At 40.6% G+C, this 12650-nt stretch overlaps 1 protein-coding gene across 3 annotated transcripts in view; it reads right to left on the bottom strand.

The window, feature by feature from the left end:
• The window catches only part of Ppp2r5e (protein phosphatase 2 regulatory subunit B'epsilon), a 140816-nt gene that overhangs the window by 32075 nt on the left and 96091 nt on the right, over nucleotides 1–12650 (bottom strand). For all 3 annotated transcript variants that reach the window (XM_027418261.2, XM_027418260.2, XM_027418259.2), the window contains exons 4-5: nucleotides 11564–11665; nucleotides 2940–3032 (exon numbers count right to left, since the gene is read on the bottom strand). In XM_027418261.2, the coding sequence (XP_027274062.1) occupies nucleotides 2940–3032; nucleotides 11564–11665 (195 nt within the window). The remainder of the gene's footprint in view (nucleotides 1–2939; nucleotides 3033–11563; nucleotides 11666–12650) is intronic.

Genomic DNA, 12650 nt, shown 5'->3' with positions numbered 1-12650 from the left:
CGTACAAGTTTACTACTGTGCCATGTGGCTGAGGAACAGTATTTCATTGCCCCAACACACCTTTTCTTCTTGAGACAGTGTCTCTCCTTGTATAGCTGGTGTTAGTTACTTTTCTGATGTTGTAATAAAATGCCATGACCAAAGCAACTTATGAAAAAAAAAAAAAAAAAAAGGATTGTTTTGGCTTATGGTTCCAGAGGGATAAGAGTCCCTCATGGCAGAGAGAGGTGTTGCCACAAGTGCTGGCATGAAAGCAGAAGCAGGAAGCTGAGAGATCACATCTTAAACTGCAAGCAAGAACAAACCGAAATTGACTGAAGTTATATAATCTCAAAGCCTGCTCCTGGTGACCTACTTCCTCCAGCAAAGTCATACCTCCTAACCCTAACCCCCCAAACTGGGAACCAAGTGTTCAAATACCAGAGGTTATGGGGGAATCTGCGCCTGTGAAGAGCCTCCCAAGAGCGAGGCTACAGGCGTGTGCAAGGCACATCTTCAGATGTGCAAGGCACGTCTTCAGTTATACAGCTCCACGGTGAGGGGACTGCTCTAAGCACAAAGCCTCTAAGCAAGTCTCTCTTCTGCCATTTCTAAACAAAACTGATCCATGAATCTGCTAAAATGGGGAAACTTATAAAAACTCGAACAGGCCTCTACTAGCCTTGTCAAATATCACGATTCTACTCAATGACTTAAAGGAGGGTCACAAATGTCATAAAGGTGCAAGACTGTAAATAGGGTGATAACAATAAACAATCAGAAAGATCTCCAAAGACTGGAGATTAATGATACTCCACAGAAATATATGGCAGGTTTCATAATTAGACTTTAAAACCAAGCTATATAACAAGATCAAAAGAAAACATGGCTTTACAGCATCGTGCAAAGTCTATTAAAGTCAGTGAAGACTAGAAGTTAACAAAAGTTAGCAAAATCATCCAACCACAAGAAATGTTATTAAGATTTCCCCTATAAGAAATCAGACAAAGACAGCCAGAAGGTGGTGGCACACGCCTTTAATCCCAGCACTCGGGAGACAGAGTCAGGTGGATCTCTGTGAGATCGAGGCAAGCCTGGTCTGTCTACAGAGTGAGTTCCAGGACAACCAGGACTGATACACAGAGAAACCCTGTCTCAAAAAACAAAAACTAATCAATTAATTAATTTAAAAAATAAAAAGAAATCAGACAAGAGAACGGCGCACCAAGCTGAACTAGCCTGATCAAGCTCCTGATACAGTGTTCAGAGGCATATTTTATACTTGAAGACAAAAGGACTGCTATAATCTATTGAGGGATTGAAACGCTGACAAGAGAGAAAAGGCTGATAGAATTAAGAACTCAATCCATGACAGACAATGCACACGGACAGCTGGTGGGCCAATCCACATGACACACCAATGCAGTACCAATGGACTCTGTGTGTACAGCAAAACTCAATACCCTGTCTGTACACCTAGGGAAAGGGTGTGCAAGTGCTAAAGAGCCAATTGCCCCAGCCAAGGCCCAACATTTCTTCCCAGCTCTCCACTGGTACCTCAGGGCATCAAGGACCAACACTCCTTCCCAGCTCTCTGCCAGCATCTTAGAAAGCCTAGGAATACCCACAAATCCAGGGCTCTCAGCAGACTGCCTGCTCCTGGCACTCTGGTGGGTTGGAGTCTATGATCGAGCTATACCTTGAGCAAAATATTGGCTGTGGCTCAATGTGGATATCCTGAATTCTGAATTTAATCTAATTAGGGCAGGGCATGAGGTCACTATGAAAGTTAGTGGCTTTTACCCTGTGAAAGCATAGGAGACCAGATGTCCGCCACAATTATGTTTTTACTTAAGTTCTACTTAAATGAATGTCTCAGTGGGAGATAGGTATTTTCTTTCCTGTCAAAGGAGCCCACACACAACTCTGTTCCAGTGTCCACGTTAATTCGTGAGGAAATACAATAGGAACAAGAAGATGTTTCCTAAAACTTCAGTTTCAGGAAAGTGTCCCAAATCTCAGATAGAAAGGAAAATGTAGTCCACAGTTTCCAGATGTAAAATGAGAAACCAGGAAAAACAGGTATCCTAAGATGCCCCAAATGGATAGGCTGGAATTAATTCCTGCAGGAAAATCTTACAGTGTTAAATTGTGCAATTTCCCAGTGACAGCTACAGTCCTCATACTTTGATTACCTGTGTTCTGCACGTACTAGCTCACCTATTCACTTTTAATAGCTATATCCTGAAGTGTTTTAGGAAACCTTTTCTAGCAGTAGGTTTTAAAGTAACACACTGGGCCTGGGGAGGAACTCAGTTTAATTCACAGAACCTACAAAGCAAAGAGAGAAATGACTCTGGAGGGAGTGTCCTTTGACCTAGAGGTGTGACATACATATACCCATATACTAGAGGTGTGACACACATACACCCATATAAATACATATACACACACCACACAAAATAAATGAATGTAATTGTTCAGCTTTGTTATTTGAGACAGGGTTTCTCTGTATAACAGCCCTGGTTGCCCTGGAACTCACTCTGTAGACCAGGATGGCCTCGAATTAATGGGGATCCACTCACCTCTGCCTCTCTCCAAAGTGCTGGGATTAAAGGCATGGGCCACCACCCAGCATAATTTTTTTTAAAGATTTGTACAAATCAATCATACAAATGAAATTCTTCTATAATTAAACTTTTAAGAAAGAAAACTTAGAAAGATTTAGGGATGGGCATTCATGGTGTTTAGTATGGAATTAAATTCTACCACAAATAAATTTTAAGAAGGCATTGTTACTTTTAATGGGAAATAACAGAGACTATCTCGTATAAACATTTAACTAAGAGGCAACATAACAGTCACCAGCAAGACTGTTGTTGTTTTAACAATATCGAAGAAAATGAGATGAAGTGTTAGTAAATAAATTACATGCATACAACTAGAAAAAAAATGCTTACCTGCAATACAAATTTCTGATCTATGTATTTTTTGGCAATGCTGGGTTGGAATTCTTGGCTTTCCAAAAATCGTATGAAAAATTCATATATAAGCTGCAATAACAACAACAAAGACTGTAGTTAACTTCAAATTAGAATTCATTACACTAAAAACACATTACACTAAACACATTACACTAAAACTGACAGGGCTTAGGACATCAAGTTTAACTATCAATCCATGAGCTGTGCTGGCCTTTCTTGTGACTCACAGCTAGTGTTATCAATTTTTTTTGTTTGGTTTTGGTTTTTCAAGACAGGGTTTCTCTGTGTAGCCCTGGCTGTCCTGGAACTCACTTTATAGTCCAGGCTGGCTTTAACTCACAGAAATCCAACTGCTTCTGCCTCTGCCTCTGCCTCCTGGGTGCTGGGATTAAAGGCATGCGCCACCATGCCCGACTTAGTATTGTAATTTTTAACTTTTAAAATTAAAAAGCAAAAAACCTAGCAAAAGCAGATAAAATTCCATATTGTCACCATCGAGAGAACCCCACTGTTTAGTTTGTCGTTGTCCCCATCCCCTCTTGTCCCATCTCCCTCCCAATTGCCCCGCTCTGTGTAGGTAGGTAGGTAGTTCTGAGGGTAGTTCTCTTCTTCTACCATGTGGTCCTGGGATTGAACTCAGGTCAACTTGATAGTAAGTACATCTTGTCTTAATGAACTATCCTGCCAGTCCACCGTTAACATTTTATGTACATCCCTTCCTCTGAAACACATCTGAACTATATATAAATCTTTGCAATTCTTGATAAGTTATTTTATCATTTAAACAGTACATAATGAATAATCTGTGTCAACATTATCAGAAACATTTTTGTAAATAAGCCATTACTGATAATTTATAGTGAATTCCATTGCTCATAATTAAGCAATCTCCTGTGCTCAGATAGTTAGTTTCTATAGTGTTTCTCTAGCAAAGCACTCCACAATTCGTATCATACAGAGCATACACTTCTTCAATTACTTCATGAGTAAATGTTTTTAAAAGTGGGCTTGTCAGCTGAAAAGACACCCAAACACTCTGGATTGTTCATCATCACTGCCAGATTTTCTTTAAGAAAGTGTATGTCATCTTACACTCTTGGGAAGCAATGTTTGTGTAACTCAGTATCCTCATTTGGAAACAGCGTAGTCACACGGGCAGGGTCAGCCTCAAATAACTCTTCAGATAAACAGTGCAGGATCGATGTTTATTCTCTTTGTTTGTATAATAAATCTATGTTAAAGGCCACACCAGACTAGACAGCAGCATCACTGAACCAAAACTTTTAAGAGAGGAACCCTGGGCTAGAAGCCCAGCTGTATCCCTTACTAACTGTATAAGCCAAAGCACATTCGTTTTTTGAAATTTTGTTTCTTTCATTTTGCAATGGAGATGATACTAAGAGTAAATGTTACATGCAAAGCCTTCTGTACAGTGATAAACATAATCACCATCATTTGCCTAAAACATTTGTGTTTCTTTCTTTCACACTTAAAATTAACAGACATACCCAAAAGTTTTATGAAATAAATATGCATGCATGTGTGAATATCTAAATTTAGATGTTTTATATGTACTTATAAGGAAAAGGAGAAAATTTTAAATACACTTCATTTCATTTTATAATAAAATGCATTACATGTTAACAGAAGCATATATATTCTTAAAACAACTGCTATTTTAATACTTCACTATAAAGAAAAGAACTTAGATAGGTATGCTAGCACATGCCTGAAATCCCAGCACTAAGAGACTGGGGCAGGAGGGCTGTGAGTGTGAGGCCAGGCTGTCTAATTAGAAAAACCCTGACCTGAGAAAATAAGATAAATAAATAAGGTGATGCATTGTTTAAATGTTTTTGGTAAAAAAAAGTCTAATATATAACAGAAGACAGATTCACATTTGCTTGACAATTCAAGCTGTGATTTATTGTTTTGGTTGAAGTATACTTTTTTAAACAAGTCAATGTTAGGAAAAGAGTATTTTATAGTCTTCTCACAGAATCATAGACATATTTCTTTAATGCAAACATCAAAACTCAACAGCCTCTCATTTCTGAAACATGAGTTGTAGTGCAGCTTCGAAGTTAAGAGTACATGCCATGCAAGCAAGAAATGGAGTTCAACTCCAGGACTCATGTCAGGCTGGGTAGGCATAGGCCACCTACAGCTCCAGTCTCAGAAGGCAGATGAGCGCACCACTAGGACAAGTTGACTAGCCAGTATACCAGAGCTCTCAGTGTGACTGAGAGACACTGCCTCAAAGGATAAGTTTGAAGAACAATGGGGGACAATCCTGACATTAGCCTCTGGGCTCCACAAGCAACACACACACACACACACACACAAAAGTAAAAGTAGAAAAAAAAAAAAAAATGGGCTGCAATGCAGAATCTGAAATGATACCAATGAACTATGCAACTATCCCACAATCTGGATGGACCTTGATCATGTGTGCTCCTAACTTGGGTCATTTTCCAGTTGGGAATTATTGGCTCATTGACTCATATAGACTTTCCAAATATTGACAAACCCTATTTCACAGTATCTTTTTAACAATCACATTTTTATTTTCTCCCAAGAACAGTTTTTAAATTTTGAGAGGCTGAAAAGTTTGGTATATAACAGATACATAAAACAGCTAGATGCTATATAACAGATATATTATAGGACAGATACTGGCTTTTTAAAGTTCAAATTCTAAGTTATGCCTCTAGTATTCAGATTCTATCTTAAGAATTATTATTAAGTGGGCTTCCTTGTTTTAGAGAAAAAACAACAAATCCAGCTTGTTGTTTTGTCAGGTACAAATGATGTCTCATGAAAAAACAGACAGCATAGCTCGTTATTCAAAGCAACCGCACAGCATCCTTCCACAGAATCAGCACTCTACTGCAGCATGCAGGAATATGATTTATGCATACTTCTCATGTCACCATGCAGAGTATTTTTAAAGTATGCTCAAGGGTCACAATTTAATAGAATTAGTCACTTTCGATGCTCTTCAAACCTTCTTAAGTGAAATAAGCATCTGAAAACTTCAAGTTCAGACAGGGAATAAAACTGAGTACTTGACCAGTCTGACACTTGTCTTTATTTATGCTAAGTCAACAACATTTTAAACGTCACTACACCCAGCAATGGTAGCAATCACCTTTAATCCCAGCACTCAAGAGGCAGAAATCGAAAGAGCTTTGTGAATTCTGGGCCTGCCACTGGGTCTACACAGTGAGTTCCAGCATAGCCAGAACTACACAGTGAGACTCTGACCATCATTTTTATAATGAATAGTTCAAACAGTACAACAACTAATAAACACAGGGACAAGGGCAAATAACATAGGCCTGTGATAAAAGAAGTAATAGGGGCCAGTGAAATGGTTTAGTAAGTAAAGGTGCTTGGTGCCAAGCCTAGTGAGCTGAGTTCAATTCCCAGAACCCAGATGGTGAAAGGGGAGAAGAGAAGCAGCTCCCAAAATAACACACACACACACACACACACACACACACACACACACACACACACACACGTATGTAAACACACACAAATAAATAACTTTATTTAAAAGTGTTAGCCTTGGGCTCTGGAGAGATGGCTCAGAGGTTAAGAGCACTGACTGCTCTTTCAGAGGTCCCAAGTTCAATTCCCAGCAACCACATTGTGACTTACAACCATCCGATATGAGATCTGGTGCCCTCTTCTGGTGTGCAGATATACATGGAAGCAGAATGTTGTATAATAAATAAATAAATAAATAAATAAATAAATAAATAAATAAATAAAATCTTAGGAAAAAAAAAGTGTTGGCCTTGTAGGCTACTGAAAATTAACTGAGGGACATCTAAGGGTCCGGGAATATCACTAGCTTACATATTCTTACAGAAGTCTGGTAGCTTCACTGTAACACTTAAATTTGGTAATCCTGTTATCATTTTTTTTTACTATATATTTAGAGAGAGAGAGAGAGAGAGAGAGAGAGAGAGAGAGAGAGAGAGAGAGAGAGAGTGTGTGTGTGTCTGGAAGGCAACTTCCAGGATTAGTTCTCTCCTTCCACCATATGGGTTCTGGAGATGGAACTTGAGTTGTAGCTGCGCCTCCTGAGCCGCCTCCTGCCCACTTCCCCATTAGCATTTAATGTTTTCATAAAGCTGCTGTGGTGTGGTGCTATGTGCCTGAAGATGAGGCAGGTCTAGGAGTTCTAGATGGGGCCTGGGTGACAAACAGATAACTCATGTCAAATGGGAGGAGGAGGTGGGGGGGTGTTGACAACTCACAAAACTGTGTGGGTTTTGTGCTGTGGAAAACTCCTTTTGTAGACTGTAAAGATTTGTCACTTGGATTGGTTTAAATAAAAAGCTGACTGACCAGTAGCCAGGCAAGAAGTATAAGGGGCACCACCAAACTAAGGATACCAGGATGAAGAAAGGCAGAATTAGGAGTCGCCAGGGGAGACAGAGAGCAAGACAAGCTGGAGGACAGGTAAAGTCATGAGTCACGTGGTGATTAATAAAAATATGGATTCATTTAAAATTTAAGAGTTAGCAAGTAACAAGCCAATTTTTAAGCTTAAGTTTTTTTGTTTTTTTTTTTTAAGAGTTAGCCAGTATTGGCAGATATTTGGTAACTGTTGGAAGGACAGAAACTTCCACCTACAGTTTTGTTTTCTTTTGCTTTCTCTTAAACACTTTCTCAGTACAGGGGGAATGTCTTTTCCAGTGATGCAGTAGTGTAGTAGTTACAATATGGCTTGAATTTCCACTCCTCACATAACTGTTCTCTCTTCAACACTCTCATTTTTTAACATATAGAATTCCAGACTCACTCAAACCACCCTTTTCCTGAATTCACACAAAGGAAGAGCCCCTTCTCCCAGGCCATACTTGGCCATGGGCCGTTCCACTGGGCCTGACAATTGGTCCCTTCAAAGCAGTTGTCGCTTAAAGTGACTTGGTGGAAACACTTCAGAAACATTTAGAAATAAGCACAAACTAAACCTCAGAATCAAAAATCTCCTTTGAGTTTCTACAGGGAAAAAAATGGGGGGTGGGGGTGGGGGAAATTACTAGTTGAGGTCTCATAAGGAAGGCCCATGAGCAAAAAGTTAACATTCCTTGTAGCAAGTCTCACTGTAAGGCACTGAAAGCCATCCTTAATTATAAACAGCAGTCCTGCAAAATTGTATTCTACTGGGAAGGCAGATCTAATCTCAGAAAACACACAACAATAACCATGGCAACTGTGTCATTCATTCTAGCTTAAAATACACCAATAGAAGTACTAGGAAAAAATTATATATCGTGCATTCAAGTAAACATCTGGCATATTTGATCAAGTAACATGTGAACCTGATATTCTGTTGTCTATTTTGGTAAATCTGTGGGCCACAATTTTTAAAAAGTTCTGCAGGAACAGTCAGTTAGCTGGATAGTAAGAATAGCCAACTACAAACTAACCAATAGCGTTGTTTTCTTATTCTCTATTATTCTCCAATAATCATACTTTGCTCTATTATACAATGTGGTACAGAAGAGGAAGCATGTTGTAAATCATGAAATCCACAAAGGTGATTGAAAAAGATCAGTTGTTATAACAATTTAAAGGCTACTAGACAGGTGCAGTGGCACACAACTCCAGCACTCCGGAGGCAGAGGCAGGAGAATGGCCAGACAGAGACAGCCTGGGCTACACAGTGAGTGAGACCAGTCCAAACTTCACGGGGAGGCCATATTAAAAAAAAAAAAAAAAAAAAAAAGAGAGATCAAGGGCAGGGGATGTAGACCAAGAAGTGCCAGACAGCACGTGCCAAAACCCTGGGCTCATCCCTAGCACTTCAAGGACAACAAAGCAGATAAAATATTGAGTTTAGTGGGCGTGCGTGCGTGCGTGCGTGCGTGCGTGCGTGCGTGCGTGCGTGCGTGCGCGTGTGCGTGTGCGTGTGATATTTCTCTCCTTCTGTCGTGAGTGGCAGGGACCAAACTTGGGTTGCCATATTTTCATACACTCAGCCATCTTGCCAATCTCTTAAACACTCCCTGAATGATCTCATCAGTTAAAGCCACCCACTTGAGAAATGGAAAGGAGACTAATTTGTGCGGTAAGGCTACCCAAAGGAAAGCTAGGACCCGTGACACAAGTCTGGAGTCTGCCCCAGGGTGTCCACAAAGCAGGGAGAATGAAGCCAAGCAGGCACTCTTCCTCTGACCTCACCTTTGTACTGGGACAGGACACTGGCCTTACATGGCCCTGATTATATAGCTGAGGATGACCTTGAGCCCGACTGCCCAGCCCCTCTCTCCCAAGAGCTGGGATCATAGGCGTGTGCCACCACAGCTGTTTTTTCTGTGATTTTTAAAAGTAAGCTTCTTTCACTTGATCCAATCTTAGTCACACATATTTCCCTCCAAGCTAAGAAAGGACCTGAAGGATTACAGGCCTGAACAAGATGTCAGCACACTTAAGACCAGCCCATTGTGCAAACATTTCTGACTTTATATCTAAAACGGCAAAAGTATCATTGCCAGGCCTCACTGTTGCTGTAATTTCATATGGACCAGAAGTTACTATTCCCACAGTAAGTCAGTGAAGCTAAGATGTGGTATACACCTTAATGCAATAGCTTAAGAAAATAAATTAGCTTTCTATTTCACAGCATTAAGTAAACTTGGATTTGCAAGTCCTTTATAATAAAGTTCTAATAATATTTTTAAGTTCAGGAAGATAAATTGAAATACTGAGTAAGTCCTTGTTGAATTTTAGGGAAAACTTATGTCTAAGAGAGTGCTAAAAATGCTTTGCCAATGGCACAAGTGCCCTGGCCCTTTACTGGCATATACACCACAAGATGTAGGACACACTTAGAATGATTAACTTTTTTTCTTAATTATTTTTTCTCTGAGGCTAAATTTTAATCCAGTTGGCTGGTACCAAGCATTAAGAATAAGACAGAATGCCTGGTTGTGCTGGCACACGCCTTTGATCCCAGCACTCAGGAGGCAGAGCCAGGCAGAGCTCTGGGCTACACCACATAGTATAAGACCCTACTTCAAAAACTGAAAAGAAAAACAAAATCAAAGCAGGATTCAGACCCTCTAAAAAGAAAAGTTTCAGTGGCAGGAGGAAGAGATGAGAGGGCAAGAGGGGGAAATGACCTAAATTGATTATGCTCACACAAGAAGTCATTAAAGAATTAAAAATAAATAAATAAATAAATAAAACATGGCAAGAATTCATGGGGTTTGAATGTTGCATCACCTAGGATATACATACGAAAAGCACACTACACTTACAGATCTTCCACCACTAGGCAGCTAGAGCAAAGAAACATCAAACCAAAGAAATCAAATAGTGTTTAAACTAATGTAATTTGCCCAACCTTGGCAGCTCTAACAGGACACACAGTATCACAAGCCTGAGGACATGTTGAAAACACAGCTCTAGAAGGAGCCCTGTAGCCAGGAAAAACAGCATACAGTGTGCCTATATCACGTATAGGTGCCAAAAAGGGACAGGCCAAGTGGTAAAATCTATAGCAAAGACTAAAGTGGGGAAAGCGCACAGTTAGATTCACGCTGGGCCTTTTCAACTCACCCCTCAAAATGTCAGTGAGTTAACAAGCATAAACACACAATGGCTTCTACCGGGGGTGAAGATGGACAAGGCCACATACATTCTTTTCCACCCCTCCCTTTCCTTCCTATTATTTATTACTGGCCTCTGGAGACGTTGGACCTCAATGGAAAGACGGCTTTGTGGGGGTCAACAGAGTCAAGCTTCTCTGCCTTCTCCTTTTGAGGGATATTGGCCTCAGGAAAGGACACAAAGGAATAAGGAGCTGAAAAGTGTCAGCTAATATGCAAGTAAACAAAGTAGTAGGCCTGCCACTAGCCTCCGGAAGGCACTGTGGTCCTGACCAGGCCGGGCATGGGCAGAAGGAAACAGACCTTCACCCCAGCTCTCTCTGTTGTTTCTCTATCTCACACCACTAGAAAGGAAACTGCAGTTTGGCTTTGCCCTTCTAGGAAACTCAGGAAGGCCACTTATTGTTATAGAACAGACAAGGCATACAAAGCCCCCGGGCACCTACTGCTAAAAATGAGGTATGTGCTCTGTGACCTAATCACATCCAGCTAATACTAATATGAAAACAGTTCTGTTCTTGTTTAAAATTCCACTGGGCAGGACCACAGACACACAGGTTCTGATAAAGGAATAAGACTTGCAGGCTAGACCTGTAACACGAGGACCCAGTGGGTCTTACAAAAGTACTGCACTGAAACCCACTGTTCCCTTTTTCTGGCATGCTAATTATCAAGCACATTTAACACAAAAGCCCTGGCATTGGGGAGGCAGAGGCAGGGGAATCTCAAAGTTTGAGGCCAGCCTGGTCTACAGAATGAGTTCCAGGACAGCCAGGGATACACAGAGAAATCCTGCCTCAAAAATAAATAAATCAATCAATAAATAAATAAACAAAAAAAAAAAGAAAGCATTCTTATGTTTGCACTATGTATTCTAATTTTTGGTCTCTTCAAGAAATCCCCATGCTAGTCAGGGGAAGAGTTAATGAAGCTTTTTTTTATAACATAAATGAAAAGTCAAAATACCTGTAAGTGGGGCCACGACGCCTCGAGGGTAGGTTCATCTTCTTCTGGGTCGAATTCATTGCTGTCACTAGGAGGGAGAGTTCTGAATATATTGCAAGATACCTAAAAATAAACAAGCAGCAATCAGCTCCAAGTACCTTTGGCAGGTGCTCTGGGGACACGAAATGCCACAGAACTGAAACTGGGGACCTCTTTCCACAGGCTCCAGGCTGGGACCACCTGGAGGCAAGGCTGGCACTCTCACTGACATTCCCACCCCTGTGAATGGACATGTCCGTCCGAGCTGGTGCTTGTTCACTTAGCAGTCAAGTGTGTTTCTAACTAGTCCATTTACCCCAGTACACAAATAACTACTAATGGCTGCAAGCTCTTCCTCTTCCTGCCTCATTCATAGTTACAATTCACAATTTATATATTTATTGTTGAACTCAATGAAATTTCTGCAATTGCAAAGGGGGGGGGAACAGGAAAGAAACTTAAGAACCCTTGCTAACAGCCTTTACAATCACACCTAATCTTGCCCTAAATGGTTTACAATTTTTATGGAAGCCCAGGATACACTGTATCTCTGTCTAAACCTCCATGAGCACAGCATTTCTTTGCCATAGGCAATATCCAATTAAATGCTGACTGATCAAGAGGCTGTAAGCTGGATGCTGAATGAGTATGAAGACTTGATGGATCTCCTACTACATGTATTATAGGATTCCCACCACAAAACGCTCATTTCTGAAATGCTATTAATGTTATCCTGATGGTTCTTTTTTCATTCCCATGCTGTCTCTCCTCCTCCATATTCATCTAACCTTGTAATCAAGCACACCTTCTGATTTGAAGACCAGGAACGACAGAGACATGTATAGAAGGGGAAAAAGGAAAGGTGACAGTGCATCAGAAGCCTTGCAGGATCTTCTACGCAGGGTGGAAATACTGACCTATGATGAGCTACTTCGTTTCTGTTTTGTTTGACTATATAACCCTGGCTGGCTTCGAACTCAGAGATCCACCTGCCTGCCTCTGCCTCCAGGGCACTGGAATTAAAGTACTACACCTGGCTGATGCCCAATTTTGGAAACACAGGAAGAGC

This window comes from Cricetulus griseus, chromosome 5 (assembly GCF_003668045.3).
Source record: "Cricetulus griseus strain 17A/GY chromosome 5, alternate assembly CriGri-PICRH-1.0, whole genome shotgun sequence".
In the NCBI taxonomy this organism is placed as follows: Eukaryota; Metazoa; Chordata; class Mammalia; order Rodentia; family Cricetidae; genus Cricetulus; species Cricetulus griseus.
The sequence above is the reverse complement of the archived record's forward strand: the minus strand, read 5'-3'. Positions and strand labels throughout refer to the sequence as shown.